Genomic DNA, 24,631 nt, shown 5'->3' on the forward strand with positions numbered 1-24,631 from the left:
TAAAATTTTTTTTTAATTTTAGTCTTCCCAATATTCGTCAAAATTCTTTATTTTAATTTAAAATAATTTAAACAATTTAATAATTGACGATTTTTACTTATTTAATAAAGTAAAGTAATAAAATGACTTTGGTATTTATTACTTGCCGGAATAAATAAACAGATTTGGCAATAGCGCGCTTGATTATGCCCATAACAGAGACGTGGATAAATGTCTGAGTTAAACATTTCTCTCTCTGTAACTATATTTCTATCCTTTTCTTTTTTCTCAGCTGTTGACGCGATGTTGTCAAATCTTTATTCGAATAAATAGCTGACGATAAACGAGTTACAAACATAAAATTTAACTTTAAATATTTCAAAAATTATATCGGTAATGTATTATTATTAAATTGTTTTTATATTTTGCAATAATCCAAGTTTCTTGTGTATAGTTTTTTATCCGTTAAAGTTGGGAGGTTAATATTGAAATAAATAATTAAAGTCTCGACAAAAGTTTGTCCGCCATAAGAGCCCGTGTATAAGGAGATAAAATATGTGATTTTTAAAATTTAATATCTAAGTAACTAAACGGTGAATCTTTTTTAAATTTTTGGATTAGATAAATCACGTATTTATTTATACGTATACTTAATTTCAAAGCTCAAAGTTGGAAATTATTTTTTACATTAGATTCGCTCGAACCTCCTTAAGAAAAAATTACTTCCACCAAGAATAGAATTTCAAAAAAAATGTTTACTGTAGCCAACACAACTTCCTTTAGGCACCCAAAAATTTTGACCCCAGAATTTTGTTCTCCAAAAAATTTTTCTTTCTGTGTAGCTTCAAAAAAATCCGTGCTAATAAAAGTCTGTCTCCAAAATAACCCGGATTTTTAACCCCAGTACCAGTCGTTAAGACAACTCAAACCCAGTGTTACTAGTAACCGCGTACCTGAGTTTCTCCCTTAGCGTGCTTTTTTTTTGGTAGTTCGGTAGCTTCAAAAGATTGAAGCACGTCGAAGAAGTAGGCAACCTATTCTGTGGATCTTTTTTCCTAATAGTAAAAAACCCTCTAATGACACTACCAATAGTGTCTCCAGTGTCTTCATCATCTCCTACCTCAACACACCTGATCGAAAAAGGCGGCTCCAGATGCGCGAAGCCTAATAAGGGAGACTTCGAGCAACTGGTGACAAATTTAAGAAACAACCCTCTTTCTTCCTCGCTGAAATCTTTCTCTAAGATATCCCAGAGCCAGCAGACGACCCTGTGACTATCATGGAACCCGCCGTAGTACTGAGTGTGCCTCCTCAGGTCTCTTAAATCCAACGGAACATTGTCTCCAGAAATAAGCCTCTGTAATTCCGGAGTGGAGAATAATGAGAGCCAATCTGGATTTATAATTGATTTAAATCCTTTAGTAAACGCCGCAGTCTGGTCTTTAATTTGTCTGTGCATCCTAAAGTGCGCCATATGATGAATGTAATTAATTTTATTAGAATTAGTGACAGTCTCAGCTTTTCCTCCAGGATTTAGCTCATGAGTGACCAATTGACCCATTACATCTTCATCTAGAGAAAAAGTAAGCTCTAGTTCGCTCACATCGCCTTTATAATGCTTCACAAGAGTCAAACTTCGATAAAGGTCGCGATCTAATGAAGCTAATTCATCCAGCCAGCTGTAGAGGGCGCCACCAGCTTGTCCCGAAAATTGGGACACGAAGAAAGAAGCGAAAGGAACATCAACGACTATTCCTTCGTAGACTGCCTTGCCGAGCATCCGTCCGACGAACTCGAACAACTGCAGGTGGTTCTCCTGCATGTAGGAAGTTGGAGATGGGTAGAGCCGGTTCTCGCTGGTGGCTTTGAAGAGGTTGAGCGACGGGTCGAACACTCGCTTGATTGTTTCTTCTAGGAATTCTTTGAAGACACCGTCCTGGTCGATTCCTGCCTCGTCGAGACCTTGCTCGTTTACAAATCTCACTCGGATCACGCCCTTTAGAGCTTGAGGGGGCAGCATTGCCAACTGTCGGTAGCCATCCTCGACTATTCGGGTTCGGTGGACGGAAATCAGGGTTGAGGAAGGACTGTTGCAAGCACTCTCAGTCAGGCCTAAGACGGCTTTCTCGTCGGCTACGTGCTTGCGGAAGAGAACTACTCGCTCGGAGTGAGGAATTACGTGGGGCATTTTTGAGAGGAGAAGTGCTGCTCCTCGGCGGCCTTTTTCGAGGTCTGCTAGGAAACCTGAGACTCTTACTTCCTGGAAGTTTTTAAGTATTTTAGGTTCTATGATTCTTCATCCTCTGACAAAATATTCCGGACAAAATATCCCCAAAATAAATACACTGATAAAAAAATCAACGACTCAAGAGCCAAAATCTTGAACCAAGAATAAGGTAAAGTACCCAGTAGTTGAACAGGTTTCAAAGTAAAACTTATTTGACCCTACTTTTAATATATAAACATGTAATTATTAGTTCAAATTAGTGATTTTCATGAAAATATAATTAATTTCCAATTGATTGAAGCGCAAAATAACAAAGATGATTGATTATTTATATTTTGACAACGTTTTTAAAATAGATTATGAAAGAAGTAGTAGTTGAACAATCAATTCTGTCAAGCCTTAGTAGTTGAACACTCTGGGAGCAGTAGTTGAACTAATAAAATATATGGCAATAGGCACACCAAAAATTTTCAACGTTTTATTGAAATATCAAAAGAAATATATAACATATTGAATAATATTAAAAATAACACTGCGAATATTTAATATGTTCATTTAAAAATGATAAATATTTGTATTTAATTTTTTAATTAGATTTTTTACGAATGACAAAGCAAATTTTCAATTATAAATCAAAAAAACTCTATTCAAAACGTTTAATAATTTTTAACTACACCAATTTTTAGTCATAAAACTTATTTAAATTGCAGTAATTAATACAAATTACAATTTTTTTTTTTTTTTAAACTTTTTATTAATTTTATCAACCGTGATTTATTATAATTCTTCTAACCCGTTATCACCTATTCGGTCATTTTTATGCTAGTATAAATCTAATTTCAAGTGGATGGAAATTTCCATCTTCACTAACGATTTGAGACAATTCGTCTTCGGATAGTTAGGTCGATGGGTAACCATCGAACTTGAACGCTAGTTAGCTGGTGAATGCTAGTATCTGTTCGACTTTATGTTAAGTATTAACGATGGAAAGCTAGGTTCGATTCCTGGCTTGGTTAATTTTTCATGGATTTTTTTCAAAAAGTTGCCCTTTATTCTCAGTAGCTTTCCATCGTTAATACTTAACATATAGTCAAACAGATACTAGCATTCACCAGCTAACTAGTGTTCAAGTTCGATGGTTACCCATCGACCTAACTATCCGAAGACGAATTGTCTCAAATCGTTAGTGAAGATGGAAATTTCCATCCACTTGAAATTAGATTTATACTAGCATAAAAATGACCGAATAGGTGATAACGGGTTAGACAAATTACAATGTTGATCACTAGTCTATAAACCTATTAGAGGTTATTATAGTGCTGTTAAAATTATACGGCGTCAGCCTGTTCAAGTTTTGGGTACCGCTTTGAAAATTTCGAGGTATAGTTGAACGCTAAATTCTAATATAAAAAATATAGTTTATGTCTTTGCAAAAAATATATGTTATTTAGAAAAGATTATTTCATTAGATGGTACAATTTTTTTTTACTAAAAATGATGATATACCGTTTTTTGAAGTTACACTTCTTTTGGCGCGTTAGGCAAAAATGATGAGGGTAAATTTTTACGATGTGCGCGCACACCGTCCCGAAAAACCGACACCCTGAAGTTAGCTACTCAACATTTTAGTTTTTTAAAAAAAAAGTTACCAACAAAATAAAAATAAGTACATCTACGTACTATACGCGACATTAATTTATCCCTGTTCGTGTTACTTTTGTATTATTGGAAATGTGTATTTTTGGACATTTGAATAAATGGATATGGAAATTTCTAAAAATGGACATTTGGTTTTTTGGAAATAATAATAAAAGTACTTAAGTAAAATTAGACATTAATATAAATGGACATTAATAAAAAAGGAAATAATTATAAATGTACAACTGCACTTATGGCCAACTTAAAACAATGAAATCCCTATTTTTGAAAATATCTCCAAATGGAAATAAAAGTATTTGGTAAAGAGTTCAAATGAACAAATGGATTAATGGACATTTTCTTAAATAGACATTTATGAAAATGGATAATAATATAAAAAGACCAGTAAAAATGGTTAAAAATACAAATGTACAATCGAATAAATGGAATAGTCATTTAATGAACATATGATTTTATGAACAATTGAAAAAATGGATATTTAAATTTTAGGAAAAGTGAATAAATGGACATTTGTATAAATGCCCATCAATAAAAATGAACTCTGTAAAAATGAACATTTAAATAAATGAACTTCGATAAAAAAATACTTACTTAAATGGAAATTAGTAAAAATGGACATTCGTAAAAATGGAGATTTCTAAAAATGGATAAATGATTTAAATTTAGTTATAAATAATTATGAAGTTGATAAATTATAAAATTAGGGTTTTTGGTGAGCGTAAAGGAAAAAAGATGTCAGAAGAGCTGGGAATTTGGCTACCAAGACATCTTCTTCATCGGTTTTCTCGGAAAACGATAAAACATCAATTATCTCATCAAATATTACACTTAAATGATGTTAAAAAAATGTCTTGGTAGCCGCGTTTCCAGCTCTTCTGACATCATTTAAGTGTAATGTTTGATGAGCTGATTGATGTTTTATCGTTTTCCGAAAAAACCTACGAAGAAGATGTCTTGGTAGCCAAGTTCCCAGCTCTTCTGACATCTTTTTTCCTTTACGCACACCAAAACCTTAATTTTATAATTTATCAACTTCATAATTATTTATAATTAAATTTAAATCATTTATCCATTTTTAGAAATCTCCATTTTTACGAATGTCCATTTTTACTAATTTACATTTTTATGAATGTCCATTTTTACTGATTTCCATTTAAGTAAGTATTTTTTTATCGAAGTTCATTTATTTAAATGTTCATTTTTATTGATGGACATTTATACAAATGTCTATTTATTCACTTTTCCGAAAATTTAAATATCCATTTTTTCAATTGTTCATAAAATCATATGTTCATTAAATGACTATTCCATTTATTCGATTGTACATTTGTATTTTTAACCATTTTTACTGGTCTTTTTATATTATTATCCATTTTTATAAATGTCTATTTAAGAAAATGTCCATTAATCCATTTGTTCATTTGAACTCTTTACCAAATACTTTTATTTCCATTTGGAGATATTTTCAAAAATAGGGATTTCCCGAGAAAAAATATTTATATATAATTATATATATTTATATATAAATTGGTTATATATGATTATATATGAAAAATGGCCAAATATAACCATATCTAATCATATATAACAATATTTAATTATATATTTATTACATCTAATTAATTATTGGGTTAATTTTATGGATAGAGTATTTAATATGGTCCTACGCAATTCTCTGTAACCAATTAAAATGCAAAAAAAAAATATCTAGCTATAATTTTACGGCTATAACACCAACGGTCACCCATCCAACTATTAACCCTGCTCAATGCTGCTTAACTTTAGTGATCTTGAAGTTTCTGTCTTCTGTGCTGCTGTCTTAGATGACAATGATTCTATGATCTACATAATGTATCATATGGGTTTATCATAAATATAATATAAAAATTGATTTTAAAATATATTTGGATAGTCATAATTCATAATTTATTTGTTTGACCGAATCTCATTATAATATAACACTTATTTAAATAATAAAATAAATAATGATTTTACTATTAGGTAGTAGCAGAGCAGACCATAACATCTCATAGGAAATGTAACAAATTTTGTATTTCAGAATTATTTAAACGTAATTATAAACATCATTTTATACTTTTTGTAATTACCAAAAAAAAATTTTTATATATGTTAATTATATATACTTATATATAATTATATATGGGATTATATATAATCTTGGATGGCTGATGTATATTGCTCCATATATAGTCATATATAATTATATATGATTATATATGACCTCATATACAATTCCATATATAATCATGTATGATTATATATAACTATATATAATTATATATGGAACTATATATAATCTTACTTGGCTGTATATTGCTCCATATATAGTCATATATAATTATATATGACCTCATATACAATTCCATATATAATCATGTATGGTTATATATAATTATACATGGAACTATATAATCTTGCTTGGTTGTATATTGCTCCATATATAGTCATATATAATTATATATAATCTTATATACAATTCCATATATAGTCATGTATGATTAAGGTAAAAGCCCCAATAGATGATCATGTACCAGTATATGATCACTCCATGTATTTGTATACCTATATTTGTAAATATAGATATACAAATACATGGAGTGATCATATATTGGTACGTGATCATCTATTGGGGCTTTTACCTTATATATAATTGTATATAATTATATATGTGATTCCATATATAATCATATATAGTCATATATGATTACATACAATTATATATGATTATTTTTTTATTTTTATTTATTATTTTTTTTATTCATTTATGATTTAATGCCAAGGCAATGGCCAAATGGCAATGTATACATTTCAATTTTATTAAAGTACACGTAATGAGCAATAAAGATATAATTATATTGTTTTACAATTTCATTTAGAATATTTTTCTGACAGTGGTTTAATATTAAAAATTTGAAAAATGAAAACTTTAGTATGTAATATACTCAACAAATCTTTACAAGAATAATTTATGTAGATAGACGAAATAATTTAATTTGTATATATGATTAATTTGTTGTTTAAGACTGATAGCAGGTAGATTTCTTGATAGCAAACACAAAAGAAAATAGTTTTTTAGTAAGTAAGTTGATCCAAAAATTAAACTGAGTTAGGTAATTTGTGAGACGTTCATGGTTGGCCTTCTCGTTCCTTGAATTATATAGAAACATTTTTTCTCGGGTTCATTGTTTTAAGTTGGCCATAAGTGCAGTTGTACATTTATAATTATTTCCTTTTTTTATTAATGTCCATTTATATTAATGTCTAATTTTACTTAAGTACTTTTATTATTATTTCCAAAAAATCAAATGTCCATTTTTAGAAATTTCCATATCCATTTATTCAAATGTCCAAAAATACAAAAGTAACACGAACAGGGATAAATTAATGTCACGCATAGTATGTTTGCGTGAGAACTGGCAACTGTATTCACGATATTTCATATAAGTATATATTTTTAACTTCCCGCTAAGAAAATTAAAAATTTTTAATAATCGAAGGTTATTGATTTCGGACCGATTTTCAAAAGTCGAATTTTCATCGGATGTCCACGTTTTAAGGTCCCAAGAAGCCATTCTGATTATTCCGGCCGTGTGTGTGTCTCAATAAATTTTTGTCGCACGGTTTCTCAAAAACGAATCAACCGATTGAGTTCTACGATACGTCATTCAAAAGGGTCTATCAAAACGTAGATCTGATTAGAATTAAGAGTTAATTCATCAAGCCATTCCGAGGAAATTCAAAAAAAAAATTTGAATTTTTATGTTTTTTAAAAATAACTCCAAAGCGTGCGAAAAAATCATAACAAAACCATGTATATATTTTTGTTCTTAAAAAACTGCGTCGAATGCTTTTTTGAAAATAAAAATCGAACGACGCATTTAAAAGTTATAGTTCTTTAAAAATTCGTAAAATTTTGTTTTTCGGTATTTTTTTATATCTTCGAGATCTCTCAACCAATCAATATAAACCTGTACATTTTCTTATTGAGCTTTAAAAACTGCGTCGAATTTTTTTTTAAAAAAGAAAATCGAACAACACATTCAAAAGTTATCGTTGATTAATAAATACATTTTGAGCTCGAAGAGCTCAAAATGTGAAAAACTGTGCTTTGAGCTTGAAAAGCTCAAATATTAATCAAAAAACACATTTTAAGGTGTTTGAAATGCAAACTTAGAAGGAAGTTCTAGGGTTGGCCTGCACGGTCAACCGATTTCCAGATTTCTTTAATTATGTAGAAATAATTTTTTTATGATATTTAAATAAACTTTATTTAACTAGATAAAATGCGTTATAATAAAACTTTCAATGTATTAAATACACTGATAGAAGGATTTGTTTGTATTAAAAAAATATTTGTTAATAGTTAACAAATCATTTATTAGAGACCATTTTTTAGTATCAAACAAATATTTCTTAGTATTTAAAATGATTTGTTTGTATTTAATAAATCAGATATTCATTTATTAAATATTAATAAATCTTTTTAAATACTAAGAAATATTTGTTGACTAAAAAGTGGTCTCTAATAAATGATTTGTTAAATATTAACAAATATTTTTAACTATAAACAAATCCTTCTATCAGTGTACCTTTTTTTCTATTATAAGTGTCGTTTTTTCTACAAACGTAGGATAACGCGATAGATAAAATATTTAGAAAGATTTTCATCTTGTTACGCCAAAGAAGTATAACTTCTAACGTGCGTACACAAGTACACACACACTTTTTTTTACTGATTGTTCAGTTTACGATTTAGTACCTTTTTCATGAAAAAAAAAAATAGCATCTATCGGCGATTCTCGACATGTCAACTTTTAAGTTAATAAAAATATAATTGTTTTGATTTATAATTGAAAAAACTTACAGAAATCAATTACTGTATCATTTAATAATTATAATATGCGCATATTACTCATAATAATTTTACGGATTTTGTATTATAACAATTCGAAAAGTCTGTTCAAGTACTGGTCGCATTTTTATAAATGTTCAAGCATTGGGTACTTTACCTTATAATTTTGAAGAAAATGATTTTCTTGAGTCAAGAGAATAAATTCTTGAGTTAAAAAATTATTCTTGATTTAAGTAAAATTTTCTTGTCTCAAGAATTTATTCTCTTGACTCAAGAAAATTATTTTTTTCAAAATGGTATTCTTGGTTCAAGATTTTGGCTCTTGAGTCAAGTTGATTTTTTATTAGTGTATCTCCGAACAAAATATCTTAAATAATTAAATTACCAACACATAACACTATCAATGGCTTAGCATCTATACTATTAAACTTGCGTAATTAATTCAAAAATAAATTTTGTTAATAACAGCATAGCAATTAATGAATCAGATAAATGTAGTAAATTAACATAATATAATCATTAAAATATAATGTGTCTCTCTTGTATAAAACTCACTGTAATTACAATTATTTTTAGTGGCCCTATTAATGGCAATAGTTGTTGGACCTACGTGTAAATAAATAAATAAATAAGCTTGTTACCATGTTGTGCCCTTTTATCATGGATTTTGTGTGATATTTAGTCTCGGGGATATTTTTTTTGGGATATTTTGTCGGAAGATCAAGACGCCTGATACCATTTTTTAGGGTTTGGAAAAATTGAGGGAAAAGTTTGTACCTTGGCTAGCCAGTGACCCTCGGGGCAAAATGTTCTTCGGCAATCTCGGCGGTAGATCGCCATTAATAAGGTGTGCAAAGATGTGAATAGAGGGTTGTTGGACACTGTCTTGACATCTGTAACATCTGAAACTCAGTATGTCGTACAATATACGATACTGAAATTTATATCAGTAATGAAAAATAAAAAAAAAAAATAAATAATTGGTGAAGTTATAGAAAAAAAAATTACTTGAATCAAGTTAATAATTTTGAAGAACTTCTTGATTTTTAAGAAATTTATTTTTTATTTTATTCAAGAACGTCGATTGGCAATATACAGTAGTAATTGTAAAAATTTATATTGTGGTTGGTATTATTTGCAAGAACAATGATAATTAAAAAGAAAAAGGAGAAAAAAATAATATAGATATAATACAAGGATTTGAGGCAGTTTTTAACCATTGTATTAGTCGTAAAGATGTCTTTAGAGGGAGGATCGGAAATTTTTTTTAGTTTAAGTAAATTTTACTCGATTCAAAATAATTAAACTCTTCAAAATTATTTGGTAATTATTTATAAGTGGGGTCCACCATATTTTTGGCAATATCTAGGTGAAAAATTGAGATTTTTTTTTTTTATTCTGCTTATTTTTACGGCGAATTTATGATAAAAAATGTCGTGAAAGAAAAAAAATAAAAATTTCGATAGCTTTTTTGCCTTTCAAAAGTTGGAAAAAATTTTGGCTCTCATGTTTTTGGATAAAATTTCTATTTTATCTTTTTTTGATTTTTCTTTATATAGATTTTTTTGAACATAAAAAAGTACATAAAAAAACGAACAATTTAAAAAAAAAAAAAAAGTTGAATATCATAATTTTTTGAAAAATTTATAAATTTTTTTGAAAATTTGTTAAAATTGTGATAATCAACTTTTTTTTTAATTGTTCATTTTTCTATGTATGTAAAAAAAAAAATATATCAATAAAATCGAATAGAAATTTCTTTAAAAAAAATAAAAATTAAAATGGTTGACCCCAGTTGTAAATGTTGACCATAATTTTTTTTAATTTAAGTAAATTTTACTTGATTCAAGATAATTAAACTCTTCAAAATTATTTTTTTGGTTCAAAAATTTTTCTCTTACTTCAAGTTAATTTTTTTTTTTAGTGTAGAAATAATTTATTATGTATTTTTTAGGCTGGGCCAAAAATTTAACTTTTTTTATGTTCTGAAATTTTATTTAGAATGACAAAAAAAATATGTCAATTTTTGATTCTAATTTTTAAATTTAAAACTAACTTAAATGGAACGAAAAATTTTAAATAAGGTATATTTTTAAAATAAATTAAGTTGTCTACAAAAAAGGTATTTTAAAATTAATTATTTAATTATAGAATTAATTTTATATTAATATAAAAGTCTCAAAATTTTTTTTTCAGCTCAAATAATATTTGAATATCTTTAAAAAAATAGTCAATTATTTTAGTTTATTTAAAAAAATTTTTTATAGTTAACTTACCAAAAAGATTATTCAAAACAGCTTTGTACAAAAACTGATTAAGAAAATAAGACATAGTAACAAAATCCGTGAGCTTGAAAGGGTCTTGCTGCTCGTACATCTCCATGTCGTCCAATATCCTAGTTGCGTTAATTATATATTTACATTACTAAAAGATAAGCAAGAGTCGATAGTTTTCACTCACGTCACGTAGTGGGTCATGCAGTCGCTGAAGAGAATAAGCATCTGGAATTCCGGCGCGCTGCACTTGGTATTAGCTGCCAGGTGGTCTAAGAACGCCCGGAGACCGCAGTGTGGCCCCAAAGTGTTGAGGAACAGCCACATGTGGTAGAGAACTTTGTCCTGGTAGCAAAGTCCCGTCAAAATGTCCAGTTTCATTTGTGTCAGAGTGTGCAACGCCGTTTGATACAACGAACATATCAAGGATATTTTTGTCGTCTCGGGACTACCGAGTTTTCGGTAATTTTTATTACTGTTGTTGCGATTCGTCCGAGCTTCTAGAAATGCTCGGCGGAATATATTTGTACCAACCGATGTACTTTGATGTTCTGGAGGACTTGGTACTTCTTTTTCTACTATTTCTACCAATGGGAGTCCTAGATAAAAATAATTTTTTTTTTAATAATTCTAGAATTTTTTTTTTTTAATTATCATTAAATTTAATGAATTTATGAAGAAAATTCGTTCTAGCGCTTAAGAAGGACAAGATGGTGGTAGAAATTAAAATGGCGGACTCGGAAGAGATTCTATTGGTTCATTTAAAATAACTAGCGCCACTGGTGGCAAATTAATGAACTAAATTTAAATCAATCTTACATTCGTTTTAAATTTTGATTTTTTAAATAATTATTTTCATTCAAAATTTTTTTAAAAATAAATCTTTTTTTTTTGATAAATATTTTGAATTTTTATAAAAAATTTGAAGCTAAAATTTTCATTGAAAATTAATTATTTTTTTTAGGAAGCAAAAAAAATAATTATTTATAAATGAAATTAAATTTTTAAGTGACTAATATATGCCTATCAATTATAAGGCGGACAATAGCCTGGTCGGCTCGGTGCCCTCTTTTCGAAAGAGTGGGACCCGGGTTCGATCCCAGCACGCACCACTATTTTTCAGTGATTATAAATAAAAATATGTGCGTTACGTTACCAGCCTTTGAAAGTGGCAGAGATAGCCGGGCGGCACACATCTGACTTGGGTGATCACCCATTTAAGCAACAACTTGAATGGGTGACCACTCTAGTCGGCGTTGGTTAGCGCGACGGATCTCTGCACACTAGGAGAGGGGCCTAATGCTCCAGTGGTGGATAAAAAAGAGTTTCTTATCAATCACTGTAGACTTAGCCCAGCTCCGACTGTACTATCATGGGTTTTCTCTGTGTTTTCCCCATGGTTCTGTTCCAACAGCCTGAGAGGTGAGGTTCAGGGTGAATACGGTACAGAAATCACAAGTTGGTCCACAGCCGCAAAAATTAAAGTAATAAATAATAGTTTAAAAAAACTAAAAACACGCTTTTTATAGAAAACCAAACTAAAAAATAGAAAATGAATTTAAATTAAGAATAGTGTTAAAAATTTCAATAAACATAAATTAATAATAGTGTAAATAAAAAAAATGTATTTTATTTTAAAAAAAGCGTGAGGTGCATGGTGTCAATAGTTATAAATATTTTATTGACAGATATGAGTAGAGTGATTATCATTTTGATAATATCTTAAAAAGCACCCCACGCTTTTTTAAAAATAAAATACATTTTTTTTATTTACACTATTATTAATTTATATTTATTGAAATTTTTAACACTATTCTTAATTTAAATTTATTTTCTATTTTTTAGTTTGGTTTTCTATAAAAAGCGTGTTTTTAGTTTTTTAAACTATTATTTATTTTTTACTTTTTAGTTTGGTTTATTTATAAAAGCGTGATTTTTTAGTTTTTTTAAACTATTATTTGTTGATTATCAAAAATATTCAGGCGCGCAAATTACCCACGGAGAGTTACATACTGACATACTGACATACTGACATACAAGTGAAGTTAATAAAAAATAATTATTTATAAATATTATAAATACGGGGAATCAGAGTTCGATTTCGGAGAGCGAGCCTGAGAAACGGCTACCAGAACCAAGGAAGGCCGCAGGCGCGCAGATTACCCACGGAGAGTTACTGACACACTGACAAACTGACATACAAGTGAAGCTAATATAAAGCGTGTAAAAATGAAGTGTCGGGTGAGAATTGCTGAGGTCCAATATGAGAAATAGAAAAAGCGTAGAGCTAGGAGAAAAAGAGGAATCAGCCTTGTAAAAACCAAGAAGTGTACAAGTAAAGCATAATAATAATAAAAAAAAAATATGCCTATCAATTTTTATATAAAAAAATTTAAAAACTTGTTTAGAAAAAATTATTTTTCGACTTAAATATATATATTTAACTCCTTAAATAATAAATCTATATTTTAATATTAATAAAAACTAGCTGTTACCCGCCCGCTTCGCTGGGTGCTTTATAGAATTGCATTTTTAGATCTAGACTTTAAATTTAATTAGAGTATTGTTTTGATTTGCATAGATTCCAAATGAGTATTGAAAGTTTAGTTAAAGTCATTGCAAGTCTCATAAGTAAAGTTGAAATCTGTCTAGCTTCAATTGCGAAGAATTTTTTTGTTATTTAAAATTTTCTCAGTGACATCAATATTTTATAGAAAATAAATTTAACATGTTTTTTACGAATTCTATTTAAATATGTAAGGTAAAAGCCCCAATTATTGACGGGGGTCTAAATATTGACACCTTAAATTATTTTTAAATATATTAAATTATCTGTAATAAGAATAACGATCGAATAAATTTTTATTAAATTCTGATTAATTAAAAAATTGAAAAAAATCACTTTCAGTTTAAAATATTAAATATTAATTATTGAAAAAAAATAAAGTTAGCACCAGTTCATCAAATCAGCTTACGAGCGTCTATTTTCTTAACAACTTTGGTTAGAAAAGGATTTTTTTTAACTGCCGAGTTTAAATTAATTTTTTCATGTAATTATATGGTCTATTTTTTTTTTAATTAACAATATATGAAATATTTATAAAATTAAATAATCGAAATTAATTGTATGCTTTATAATATTTAAATAATGGGAGTCAATAACTAGTTCATAATTTTCATGGTGAATCCCATATTGACAACCAGTCGACAGTGCTATGAGGCCTTTTTTTTTAAGTATAAAATACGTTACGCGATTATATTCAAGGCTTTTAACTGTCAAATAACTCGGCGTGTTTTGGTGTTAAATAAGTTTTAAAATAAGTTTTTGAATAAATTGTTATATTTTTAATAATAATTAATCATTCATGGAAATTATTATTAATTAACTTTAATAATATTGATTACTTTATATCAAGTTTTGATAAATAAGAATATAATCAAATGATTCGATGCTTGCGCAGTAGGGGCGTCAATAATTGGGGCTAAGGTATGTCAATATTTAGATCAATCAGTTTTTTAACCCGTCAATAATTGGTGTATCAAGATCATCTATTTAATTATTTAAAATTAATTAGTAAATATTACTGATTATCATTTTAAAAAAAGAAATTGATTGGTTAAAACATTACTTAAGACATTACCACAAACAAAATTCAACGATATTTATATTTGATTGCTTAAAAAAAATGAAATCATAACTTCGTCTCTTATAACGTCAATAATTGGGGCTTTTACCTTAGCCAAATTTATTTTTCACATACCCAGTGTTTGGAAAATGCATTCATTTTGATCAGATACATTCCCGCGATCTCGCAATAAAAACAATTTATAAGTTATGTAATCAGCAAAAATAACATGTATATAAAATTCTTAATCCGTTGACCGAATTACTACATTTAATGTTAAGTTTTGGAAACCTAGCAATTACTTTTTTCCCGCTGCTAAAGAGACGTTTGCTGTAAGGAAATTTTTAGTAAATGTTATTAAATCTCATTAGATATAGTTGAAGTTTCATGTTTCAAAAAGTTCTAGTTTATAAACAACAACATTTTCAGTAGATTTCATAGATATCTAACTATTTTATTTCATGAAACCAATTAATTTTCAGATAATTATTATAACCAAACGATCAGCATATAAACAGAAATTTTCGACACTTAGTTCACCAAAAATAATTAGCTTCTTTTTCTTAAACTTTTTTTAAATGACGTTAAATCAATCAAATATCAAGGTTATGTAATAAAAACAAAAGAAAATCGTATTAAAAACAAATGAATAGAAAATGAGAGTCTTTTGTTTTTCTTAGCGGGGAAAAAATGTATGTAAAAGTAAATCGTAAAAAAAATGAGAAATGGTTGATAAAATCCAAAAAATAAGTAGCCCATAACCATCTACGGAAAATTCTGCGTCGAATGGTAGCAGTCCCAACCCGATAGCTTCAGTAGTTTTGACGTCAACTTTAGTCAAAGAAACCTTATTTCGCTTATATATATATTACACCCACGCATCCGCCCACGTACCTGCCCACGCATCCGCCCACGCGTTAGTAGATGGAACTAAATTCTAAAAAAAAAAAAACGTAATACCCTTCATGCCTAAATGAAATAATTAGTGAAATTTTCCACCCACGCATCCGCCCATGCATCCACCCACGCATCCGCCCACGCGATGGTAGATGGAACTAGATTCTAAAAAAAAACGTAATACCCTTCATGCCGATAAAAAAACAATTGAATTGAAGAAAAATGCTTGTCTTTTGTTTTTATCGGCGGGAAAAAATGTTTATCAAAGTTAAATAGAAATAAAATGGTGAAAGATTGATGGAATTCGAAAAATAAGTAGCCTATAATCATCTACAATTCATTCCGCGTCGAATGGTCCTAGTCACGTCAATACGTTCAGTAGTTTTTGCATGATTGACGGTCTACGAAACCCACTTTCATTATATACGTATAGATTTAGTGAAATATTATACTATAGATACCAATAAGTTGTGAGACAATTTTCCCAGTCCAAAGATGCGCCAACTGAATTTTAGTGTAAGTTATGGCTCCGTGGAGTGAAGAATCAACGGCTTGTGCAAAACAACCCAAAACTGGATGCCAATGAGTCAAATTGCTCTGCTTCGCTACCACATACTGCTGACACGACTCGAGCATTTTTGTCACCACAAAAATGAAGGAAGGAAAGTACAAGTCCTTCAAAACTTCATCCCGCTCAATATTTGCCAGCTGAATTAAATTCGCCAGCAAACACAGCGCATAACTGCCCTCCAATGCATTGAATATTATCCTCAAGTTCTGCTCGGAGTTGAGCAACTCGAGACTCCGCGTGAATAAATTATGGCTGATAAATAAATTTATGCACTGAAAAACCATAAATTATAAATTATTATCTATATTATCAAAAGAATAAAAAAATTTTTGAGATCTATTGACATTTTTAAGGATATAAGCTCACCCCGACATTAAACTCATCGAGACCTTTCATTTGAGTACCTACATCAATTTTTCATATACTTTTTTTTTCGTAGTTTTACCGGATAAAAACGTAAAATAAATTTTTTTACGTGTTATTTAAATAAGAAAATAGAAATTCATTGAGCTATGTGGGGGATTGAGATATCAAGCTGCGCTTTGAAGGGAATTTTTTTATACCTTAGAGAAGCTATTAAGATGATAGACAAAAAACTTTTTTTTTTTGGACCACTCTAATATGTATATATGGAAAATATATCAAAAATGCAAGTGGGTACTCAAATGGAAGCTCTTGATGAGTGTAACATCGGGATGAGCTTATATCCTTATAAATGTTGATAGTTAAGAAAGTACAGTGCAATTTAATGTAATTAAGAAACGACCTTGTATCTGGTGAACTATTGACATTTTTAAGGATATAAGCTCACCCCGACATTACACTCATCGAGACCTTTCATTTGAGTACCCACATCAATTTTTCATATATTTCATATATTTAATATATATTATATATATGTATATATGAAAAATATATCAAAATGCATGTGGGTACTCAAATGAAAGCTCTTGATGAGTGTAACGTCGGGATGAGCTTATATCCTTATAAATGTTGATAGTTAAGAAAGTACAGTGCAATTTAATGTAATTAAGAAACGACCTTGTATCTGGTGAACTATTGACATTTTTAAGGATATAAGCTCACCCCGACATTACACTCATCGAGACCTTTCATTTGAGTACCCACATCAATTTTTCATATATTTTATATATTTATATATATGTATATATGAAAAATATATCAAAATGCATGTGGGTACTCAAATAAAAGCTCTTGATGAGTGTAACGTCGGGATGAGCTTATATCTTTATAAATGTTGATAGTTAAGAAAGTACAGTGCAATTTAATATAATTATGAAACGACTTTGAATCTTGTGAACTATTGACATTTTTAAAGATATAAGCTCACCTCAATATTGCACTCATCAAGACCGTTTATTTGAGTACCATATCAATTTTTCATATATTTAATATATATTATATATATGTATACATGAAAAATATATCAAAATGCATGTGGGTACTCAAATGAAAGCTCTTGATGAGTGTAACGTCGGGATGAGCTTATATCTTTATAAATGTTGATAGTTAAGAAAGTACAGTGCAATTTAATATAATTAAGAAACGACCTTGTATCTGGTGAACTATTGACATTTTTAAGGATATAAGCTTACCCCGACATTACACTCATCGAGACCTTTCATTTGAGTACCCACATCAATATTTCATATATTTTATATATTTATATATATGTATATATGAAAAATATATCAAAATGCATGTGGGTACTCAAATAAAAGCTCTTGATGAGTGTAACATCGGAATGACCTTATATCTTTAAAAACGTCAATAGTTAAAAAAATACAGTGCAATTTAACAAAATTCATTATTTAATAAAGCAAAATTTTATTTATTTATAGTCCACGCGTCACAGCAGTCACACAGTTGCTAGTATAAATTATCAGAATAATATTGAAATAGCAATAACAAATAATTACCTCCGTTGAATAAATATTCAAATGATAAACAAGTGCAGGTACGCTAAATATATTTATTAAAAATAAAGATACTAATTTATCAGACATTTGTGAAGATATCAATGGCCGCATTGTCAAGGTAACAGCTGCTGATAGCGCAAGTGGTTTCAAAGCTATTTTTTCTCTTCCCAATCCCTTAACTAATAACGTCTGAAATAATTTTATTTATCAGAAAAATAAGTTTTGTAATAATTAATTAATAAAATTGAATTACCTGCATGATTGTATAAAAACCACTATTGACTAGATGCCCCATAATATTAGCACACAATTGATTCATACCGGCTCGAAGTTTTTCCATTCCTTTAACTTTTTGTATTGCCCAGGTCCCAGCCGACGTAAAACTCACCAGAGTATGGAGCCGCAATAAAATACATCTGTGGTCAGTAGGTCTCTCCGGTCGCAGCTCATCCAGGCCAATCATGCATTGGTACAGTATCATTTTCATTTGCGATATCCAGGATATGTAGTGGTCTTTGTTCAAAGCTACGCCTACGTAAGACAGCTTGGGCTGTTCTGAGTCTAATGTTTTTACAAGGTACCTACAATTAAATTTATTGTATTATTAATATATATTATAATTATTTTAGTTAATGCCTTTGGAAAATTCTTTAATGATTAAATTTGTAGATTAAATTAAAATTATTTCAATTTTATATTAGATTCTTAGATTTTTTATTTTTCTCGAAAAATAAACGGACTTAAAAATTATTTAAAAAAAATTGCATCTATAATTTTTTAAATAAATTTTTTTAAATATAATTTAATTGTTAAAAAAATTCTAAAAATCATCAATTGTCTCCAATTTAAGTATCATGGTCTCGTTTCTTCTATTTAATTTGTTTAATCTTATACGTTTACTTAAATGTTTGTGTTGAGTAACTTAAAAATAAGGAGAAAAAAAATTTAATTTAAAAAATGACTTTCTCCAACAATTGTCAAAAATTTCCACCGGTCTTTCTCCCTACTGATTGAATCATCGATATTATTAATAGAATAAGAAAAATTTTGTTTCCAGGATAGTCATATGATAAAATCGGTTTTTTTAGTGAAATTTAATATCATTGCAAAGGTTTTGACTTGAATTTGGGTCTTTTCAAGGTTTCATTTCATTCTTACCGATAGTCAATTTATTATGATAAATATTTAGGCTGAATTCGAAAATCTCTAGATACATAATTAAGAAATGACCTTGTATCTTGTAAACTATTGACAATTTTTAAGATATAAGCTCATCCCGATGTTACACTCATCGAGGCCTTTCATTTGAGTACCCACATCATTTTCATATATTTATATATATGTATACATGAAAAATATATAAAAATGCATGTAGGTACTCAAATGAAAACTCTTGATGAATGTAACATCGGGATGAGTTTATATTTTGAACAATGTCAATAATTAAGAAATGACCTTGCATCTTGTCAACTAATGATATTTTTAAAGAAATAAGCTCATCTCGACATTACTCTCATCGAGACCTTTCATTTGGGTTCCCACATCACTTTTTCATATATTTTATATATTTATATACTTCACAAATACCATATACATAAAATATATAAAAAGTGCAATGTGGGTACTTAAATAAAGGTCTCGATGTGTGTAACATCGAAATGAGCTTATATCTTAAAAAACTTCAATATTTAAGAAATTACCTTGTATCTTATGAACTATTGACATTTTTAAAGATATAAGCTCATCTCGATGTTACACTCATCAAGACCTTTTATTAGAGTACCCACATCAATTTTTCATATATTTATATATATATTATATATATATATATATATATATATATATATATATATATATATATATATATATATATATATATATATATATATATATATATATATATATATATATATATATGTATATATGAAAAATATATAAAAATGCATGTGGGTACTCAAATGAAAGCTCTTGATGAGTCTAACATCGGGATGAGCTTGTATTTTTAAAAATGTCAACATTTACGAAATTACCTTGTATCTTATGAACTATTAACATTTTTAAAGATATAAGCTTATCTCGATGTTACACTCATCCAGACCTTTTATTTGAGTACCCACATCAATTTTTCATATATATATCTATATATATATATATATATATATATATATATATATATATATATATATATATATATATATATATATATGTATATATGTATATATGAAAAATATATTAAAAATACAAGTGGATACTCAAATGAAAATTCTTGATGAGTGTAACATCGGGATGAGTTTATATTTTGAACAATGTCAATAATTAAGAAATTACTTTGCATCTTGTCAACTAATGATATTTTTAAAGAAATAAGCTCATCCCGACATTACTCTCATCGAGACCTTTCATTTGAGTACCCACATCAATTTTTCATATATTTTATATATTTATATATTTCACGAATACCATATACATAAAATATATAAAAAGTGCAATGTGGGTACTTAAATGAAAGGTCTCGATCTGTGTAACATCAAAATGAGCTTATATCTTAAAAAACGTCAATATTTAAGAAATTACCTTGTATCTTATGAACTATTGACATTTTTAAAGATATACGCTCATCTCGATGTTACACTCATCCTGACCTTTTATTTGAGTACCCACATCAATTTTTCATATATTTATATATATGTATGCATGAAAAATATATAAAAATGCATGTGGGTACTCAAATGAACGCTCTTGATAAGTGTAACATTGAGATAAGCTTATATCCTAAAAATATGTATTATATATATGTATATAAAAAATATACCAAGGTTGCTAGTTATTAAATAATAACTTTAAAATTTTACCTGCATATTCTTTCTATTCTCGTTTGATCTCTGTCGCGTTTAAATACTATCAAAAACCTGGAGATCTGTTTGTAGACTTGTAAAGCTGGCTTCAACTCTATTGAAGCGTCCGTAGCTGTTTCATTTGGAAAATAAGTATCGAACTCATTTCTGCAAATAAAAAAAATGAATTATATTGACAAGTGCTGAGTGTCAAGATTAAAAATAAAAATGTAATAAATTTATTTATTGATAAAAAAAAAATAAAAATTAATTCAGTAGTTATTTGAAAATTTTAAGAATTTTTTTTACAAATAAATTATGGCAAAAAAATTGACATGTAAAAATTTAAAAAAATAAAAAATTGAATTTCTTAAAAATAATTTTTCGGAATAAATCTATTTGTTAAAAAAAAAAAATCTAATATTTAAAAATAAAGTTAGCCGTCAATTGATAATTTTTTAATTTTATTCAACAAATAAATAGTTTTTGAAAAATTGCATTTATAATTTTTTAAAATTTCTACATGTCAATTTTTTCTTCATTTTTTTTTTGCCATAATTTATTTGTTAAAAAAATTTTTAAAATTATTTAATATCTGCTGAATTAATTCTCATAAAATTTTTACCTATCAGCTATCTTAATTTTCATAAAAAAAATAAATAAATAATCAAGTGACAACTTAATTGTCATAAAATAAAATAAAATACTTACAATATCCTAGTGGCAAATTTAGTCCTAGCAAGCCAACCGCGAACACAAGCCTGTATACAAACAACAGCAGCTTCCTTACGTTTTTCATTAGCCCTTTCTTCCCTGGCAGCTTTAGTCTGTTGAAGAAAATTACCTTTTGCAGACTCCTCAGCTCTGAACATCGTTCACCAAAAATGATAACTCCCCAGTATGTTAGTTTTATTATTACTAACAATAAATAATTAAACGTCAGCGTCAGCGTTATCAGAACTACGTCGCTCGCTTCAATAAACCATCACGTAAATTTTTCCATCGTGATACCACAGATTACTATCTACTATTTGATCAAAACTGTCAGGCCGAGTGGTAGATAATAAAACAAGTTGATTTTGTTTGACAGCTATTCGCAGCCATCATTGCTGGTCTGTTCGCCGTCATCGAAAACAAAACAAATAAAAATATATGTTTACTTATAAAATTAATCATCAAACTCTATTTTTGTGTAAACTTAAAAGGATAATTATTTTATTTTTTAATTAATTAATTAACTATTTATTTAGTCACCTGACGTTTATTAATTGTAAATCCAAACTTGGAAATTTAACAATTTATCATTTTAGCTAAGCAAATCTCAGGTGATTCAGATCACTCATAGTTTTAATATTGACCACTAGGTGGCGCTACTGGAGAGTTTTTGAGTTACCGGCTGCAACAGCTGACATTTTTGTTTTACTTTTAAAATATTTTAGAGCAAACTGTCACTGTTGATCTTCATTGTTGGAAAATTTTTATTAATTATTGTTAAACAATGGCTAAAGACTTGAAAACATTTAAAAATGACATTGATCAGGTTTTTTTTAATTTATTCCGGTCAAATGAATTAATCGTGATGAAAAACTTGAATATTTGGTTAATTTTCATCCTGATATTAACTATAGCTGTCATAATAATTCGTATTGCAGGTAAAAAAATATTATGACATTAATGTTAGCAGCCATATGATCATTTTTTTATTTTTTTTAACAAACAAATTTGTTTTGACAAATTATTATTAAAAAATTGCATTTTTAATTTTTTTAAATTTCTGCATGTCAATTTTTTTTGCAGTAATTTATTTCTTAGAAAAAATCTAAAAATCATAAAAACTGCTACTTTAATTTTCATAAAAATTAATTAAATCAAATCTGAAAATTTTTTTAATTTTTAATAAAAATTAATTATAAAAAAAAAAAGCAATTTTTTTTAATTTAGAAGTCGAAATTTATTACAGTGAAAGCTGTTAAAAGTTACCGTAGTTCTGTTTCAATTTCTCATAACACGCTAACAAGAGTGAGAAAGACAACCAGGGTAAATTTTAACAGCTTTCACTGTATTAAAATATTTTTCTTAATAATTTACTTGGTTGTTAGAAAAATCCAAAAAATTGACAAATGTCTTTTAATTTCAGTATCATAAAATTAGTTAAATTGTAAGACACTAAAGTTGAATGACATTAAAGTTAGCAGTCACTTGACAATTTTTAATTTTTTTTTAACAAACAAATTGGTTCCAAAAAAATCTTTATAAAAAATTGCATTTTTAATTTTTAAAAATTTTTACATGTCAATTTTTTTTCGAATTTTTTTTGCTATAATTTATTTGTCACAAAAATTTTAAAAATTATTAAATATCTGCTCAATTAATTTTCATTAAAGTTAACTGACATTAAAAATTTTTTTAGAATTTTATAGCAATATTGTAATTGTAATTGTCTGGTTATAAAAATTAAAAAAATTGACAGTATCTAACTCCAGTAATACTAAAGTTAGCCGAAGTTTTTAATTTTCTGTTTTTTTTTTTTTTTTTTTTTTAAATTAAATTAGAACAAAAAAATATTTTTCAAAAATTGCCTTTACAGTTTTTAAAATTTTTTACAAATGAAATTTTGTAATAATTTTTTCAATAAAAAAAAATTTGTTTAATTTTTAGATGTCGGCTAACTTAATTTCCATACTCCAGTATAATAAAATTGTTTTTTTTTTCTCACAGAATTTCTAAGAAAAGAATCTAAAAAAGTTGAGCAAAAAAATTTGTCCTCTGAAGAAATCCAAGTAATTAAAGATGGAATGATCAAGGGAAACGTGACATTGAATCACATAAAAAAACTGCGTGCTCTCCATGTAGCCACTGAGGTATTTAAATTACCTTTTCCAATTTCTTCAGTCTATAAAATTTAGAACAATAATTTCAGAGATGTTACCTGAAGAAAAACGCCAAGCAATGCATTGAAATCCTGACCTACTGCCCACACTTGGTGAACGTGAAGCAAGGCCCCGAAGGACTGACACCGTTTCACCGAATCTGCAACCACGGACACTCGGTGCTGATGAGTTTCATGCTTTCAAAAGGCGCTGATCCTTTCCTGACGACCAATTCCGGAGAAAACGCATTGTGTCTGGCAATCAGCTGGTGTATCAAACACCCGACAGGAGGACTTGCTTGTGTTGAAATTCTTCAGCAACACGGCTGCCGTCTTGACAACACCAACAAGTGGTTTAGAATTTATCTCCATGCTGCTTCTCTGGCTGGTCACAAGAATCTCGTCCGCTGGATGTATAATCAAGCTGCGCCGTTAGCTTTTCGCTCTTCTTCATTTCCTTTGATTTAATTACCGACAATTGGTTAACTAATAATTTTAAGTTTTGTTATATAAATTATTATTTAACTGTTGTTATTTATACTAGCAACTTGGCAGTCACTATGTGACTGCTGTGACTTGTGAACTATAAATAAATAAAATTTTGCTTTATTAAATAATGACTTTTGTTAAATTGCACTGTATTTTTTTTAATATTGACGTTTTTAAAGATATAAGCTCATCCCGATATTACACACATCAAGAGCTTTCATTTGAGCTAGTACCCACATGCATTTTGATATACTTTTGATATATACATATATATATATATATATATATATATATATATATATATATATATATATATATATATATATATATGATTTTCTTACAGTAAATAAAATAAAGAAGAAAAAAATTTGATACATGAGTAATTTTTTTTTAA

General features: G+C 28.1%; 2 protein-coding genes across 3 annotated transcripts; one reads left to right on the forward strand and one right to left on the reverse strand.

The window, feature by feature from the left end:
• Positions 1-662: 662 nt before the first annotated feature.
• On the reverse strand, positions 663-22,260 carry LOC123265620 (ubiquitin-protein ligase E3B). Of its 2 annotated transcripts, none has more exons than XM_044729424.1 (10): positions 22,134-22,260; positions 21,591-21,993; positions 20,898-21,047; positions 18,299-18,626; positions 18,046-18,234; positions 15,996-16,377; positions 11,199-11,610; positions 11,015-11,133; positions 9,516-9,631; positions 663-2,239 (listed from the first exon to the last, which is right to left on the reverse strand). In XM_044729424.1, exons 2-10 carry the CDS (start codon positions 21,749-21,751, stop codon positions 893-895), a joined length of 3,204 nt encoding a protein of 1,067 aa, XP_044585359.1. In that variant the 5' UTR covers positions 21,752-21,993; positions 22,134-22,260; the 3' UTR covers positions 663-892. The 2 variants fall into 2 exon arrangements, with proteins under 2 accessions (XP_044585359.1, XP_044585358.1); XM_044729423.1 differs by having other exon boundaries at positions 9,516-9,640.
• Positions 22,261-22,362: 102 nt separating this feature from the next.
• On the forward strand, positions 22,363-24,362 carry LOC123265646. The gene is made up of 3 exons (XM_044729474.1): positions 22,363-22,531; positions 23,598-23,740; positions 23,800-24,362. Exons 1-3 carry the CDS (start codon positions 22,378-22,380, stop codon positions 24,214-24,216), a joined length of 714 nt encoding a protein of 237 aa, XP_044585409.1. The 5' UTR covers positions 22,363-22,377; the 3' UTR covers positions 24,217-24,362.
• Positions 24,363-24,631: the final 269 nt, after the last annotated feature.

The sequence above is a fragment of the Cotesia glomerata genome, linkage group LG5, assembly GCF_020080835.1.
Source record: "Cotesia glomerata isolate CgM1 linkage group LG5, MPM_Cglom_v2.3, whole genome shotgun sequence".
NCBI lineage: Eukaryota > Metazoa > Arthropoda > Insecta > Hymenoptera > Braconidae > Cotesia > Cotesia glomerata.

Bases quoted from the DNA above. Each gene is read 5' to 3' on its own strand.
- LOC123265620 (XM_044729423.1), bottom strand. From the start codon at position 21,751: ATGTTCAGAGCTGAGGAGTCTGCAAAAGGTAATTTTCTTCAACAGACT. The intron at 11,611-15,995 runs GTATCTATAGTA...ATTTTTATCTAG, and splicing joins AATTGTCTCACAACTTATTG to GACTCCCATTGGTAGAAATA. The intron at 9,641-11,014 runs GTAAGTTAACTA...ACTGAGTTTCAG, and splicing joins TGTTTTGAATAATCTTTTTG to ATGTTACAGATGTCAAGACA.
- LOC123265646 (XM_044729474.1), top strand. From the start codon at position 22,378: ATGGCTAAAGACTTGAAAACATTTAAAAATGACATTGATCAGGTTTTT. The intron at 22,532-23,597 runs GTAAAAAAATAT...TTTTTCTCACAG, and splicing joins CATAATAATTCGTATTGCAG to AATTTCTAAGAAAAGAATCT. The intron at 23,741-23,799 runs GTATTTAAATTA...CAATAATTTCAG, and splicing joins CTCTCCATGTAGCCACTGAG to AGATGTTACCTGAAGAAAAA.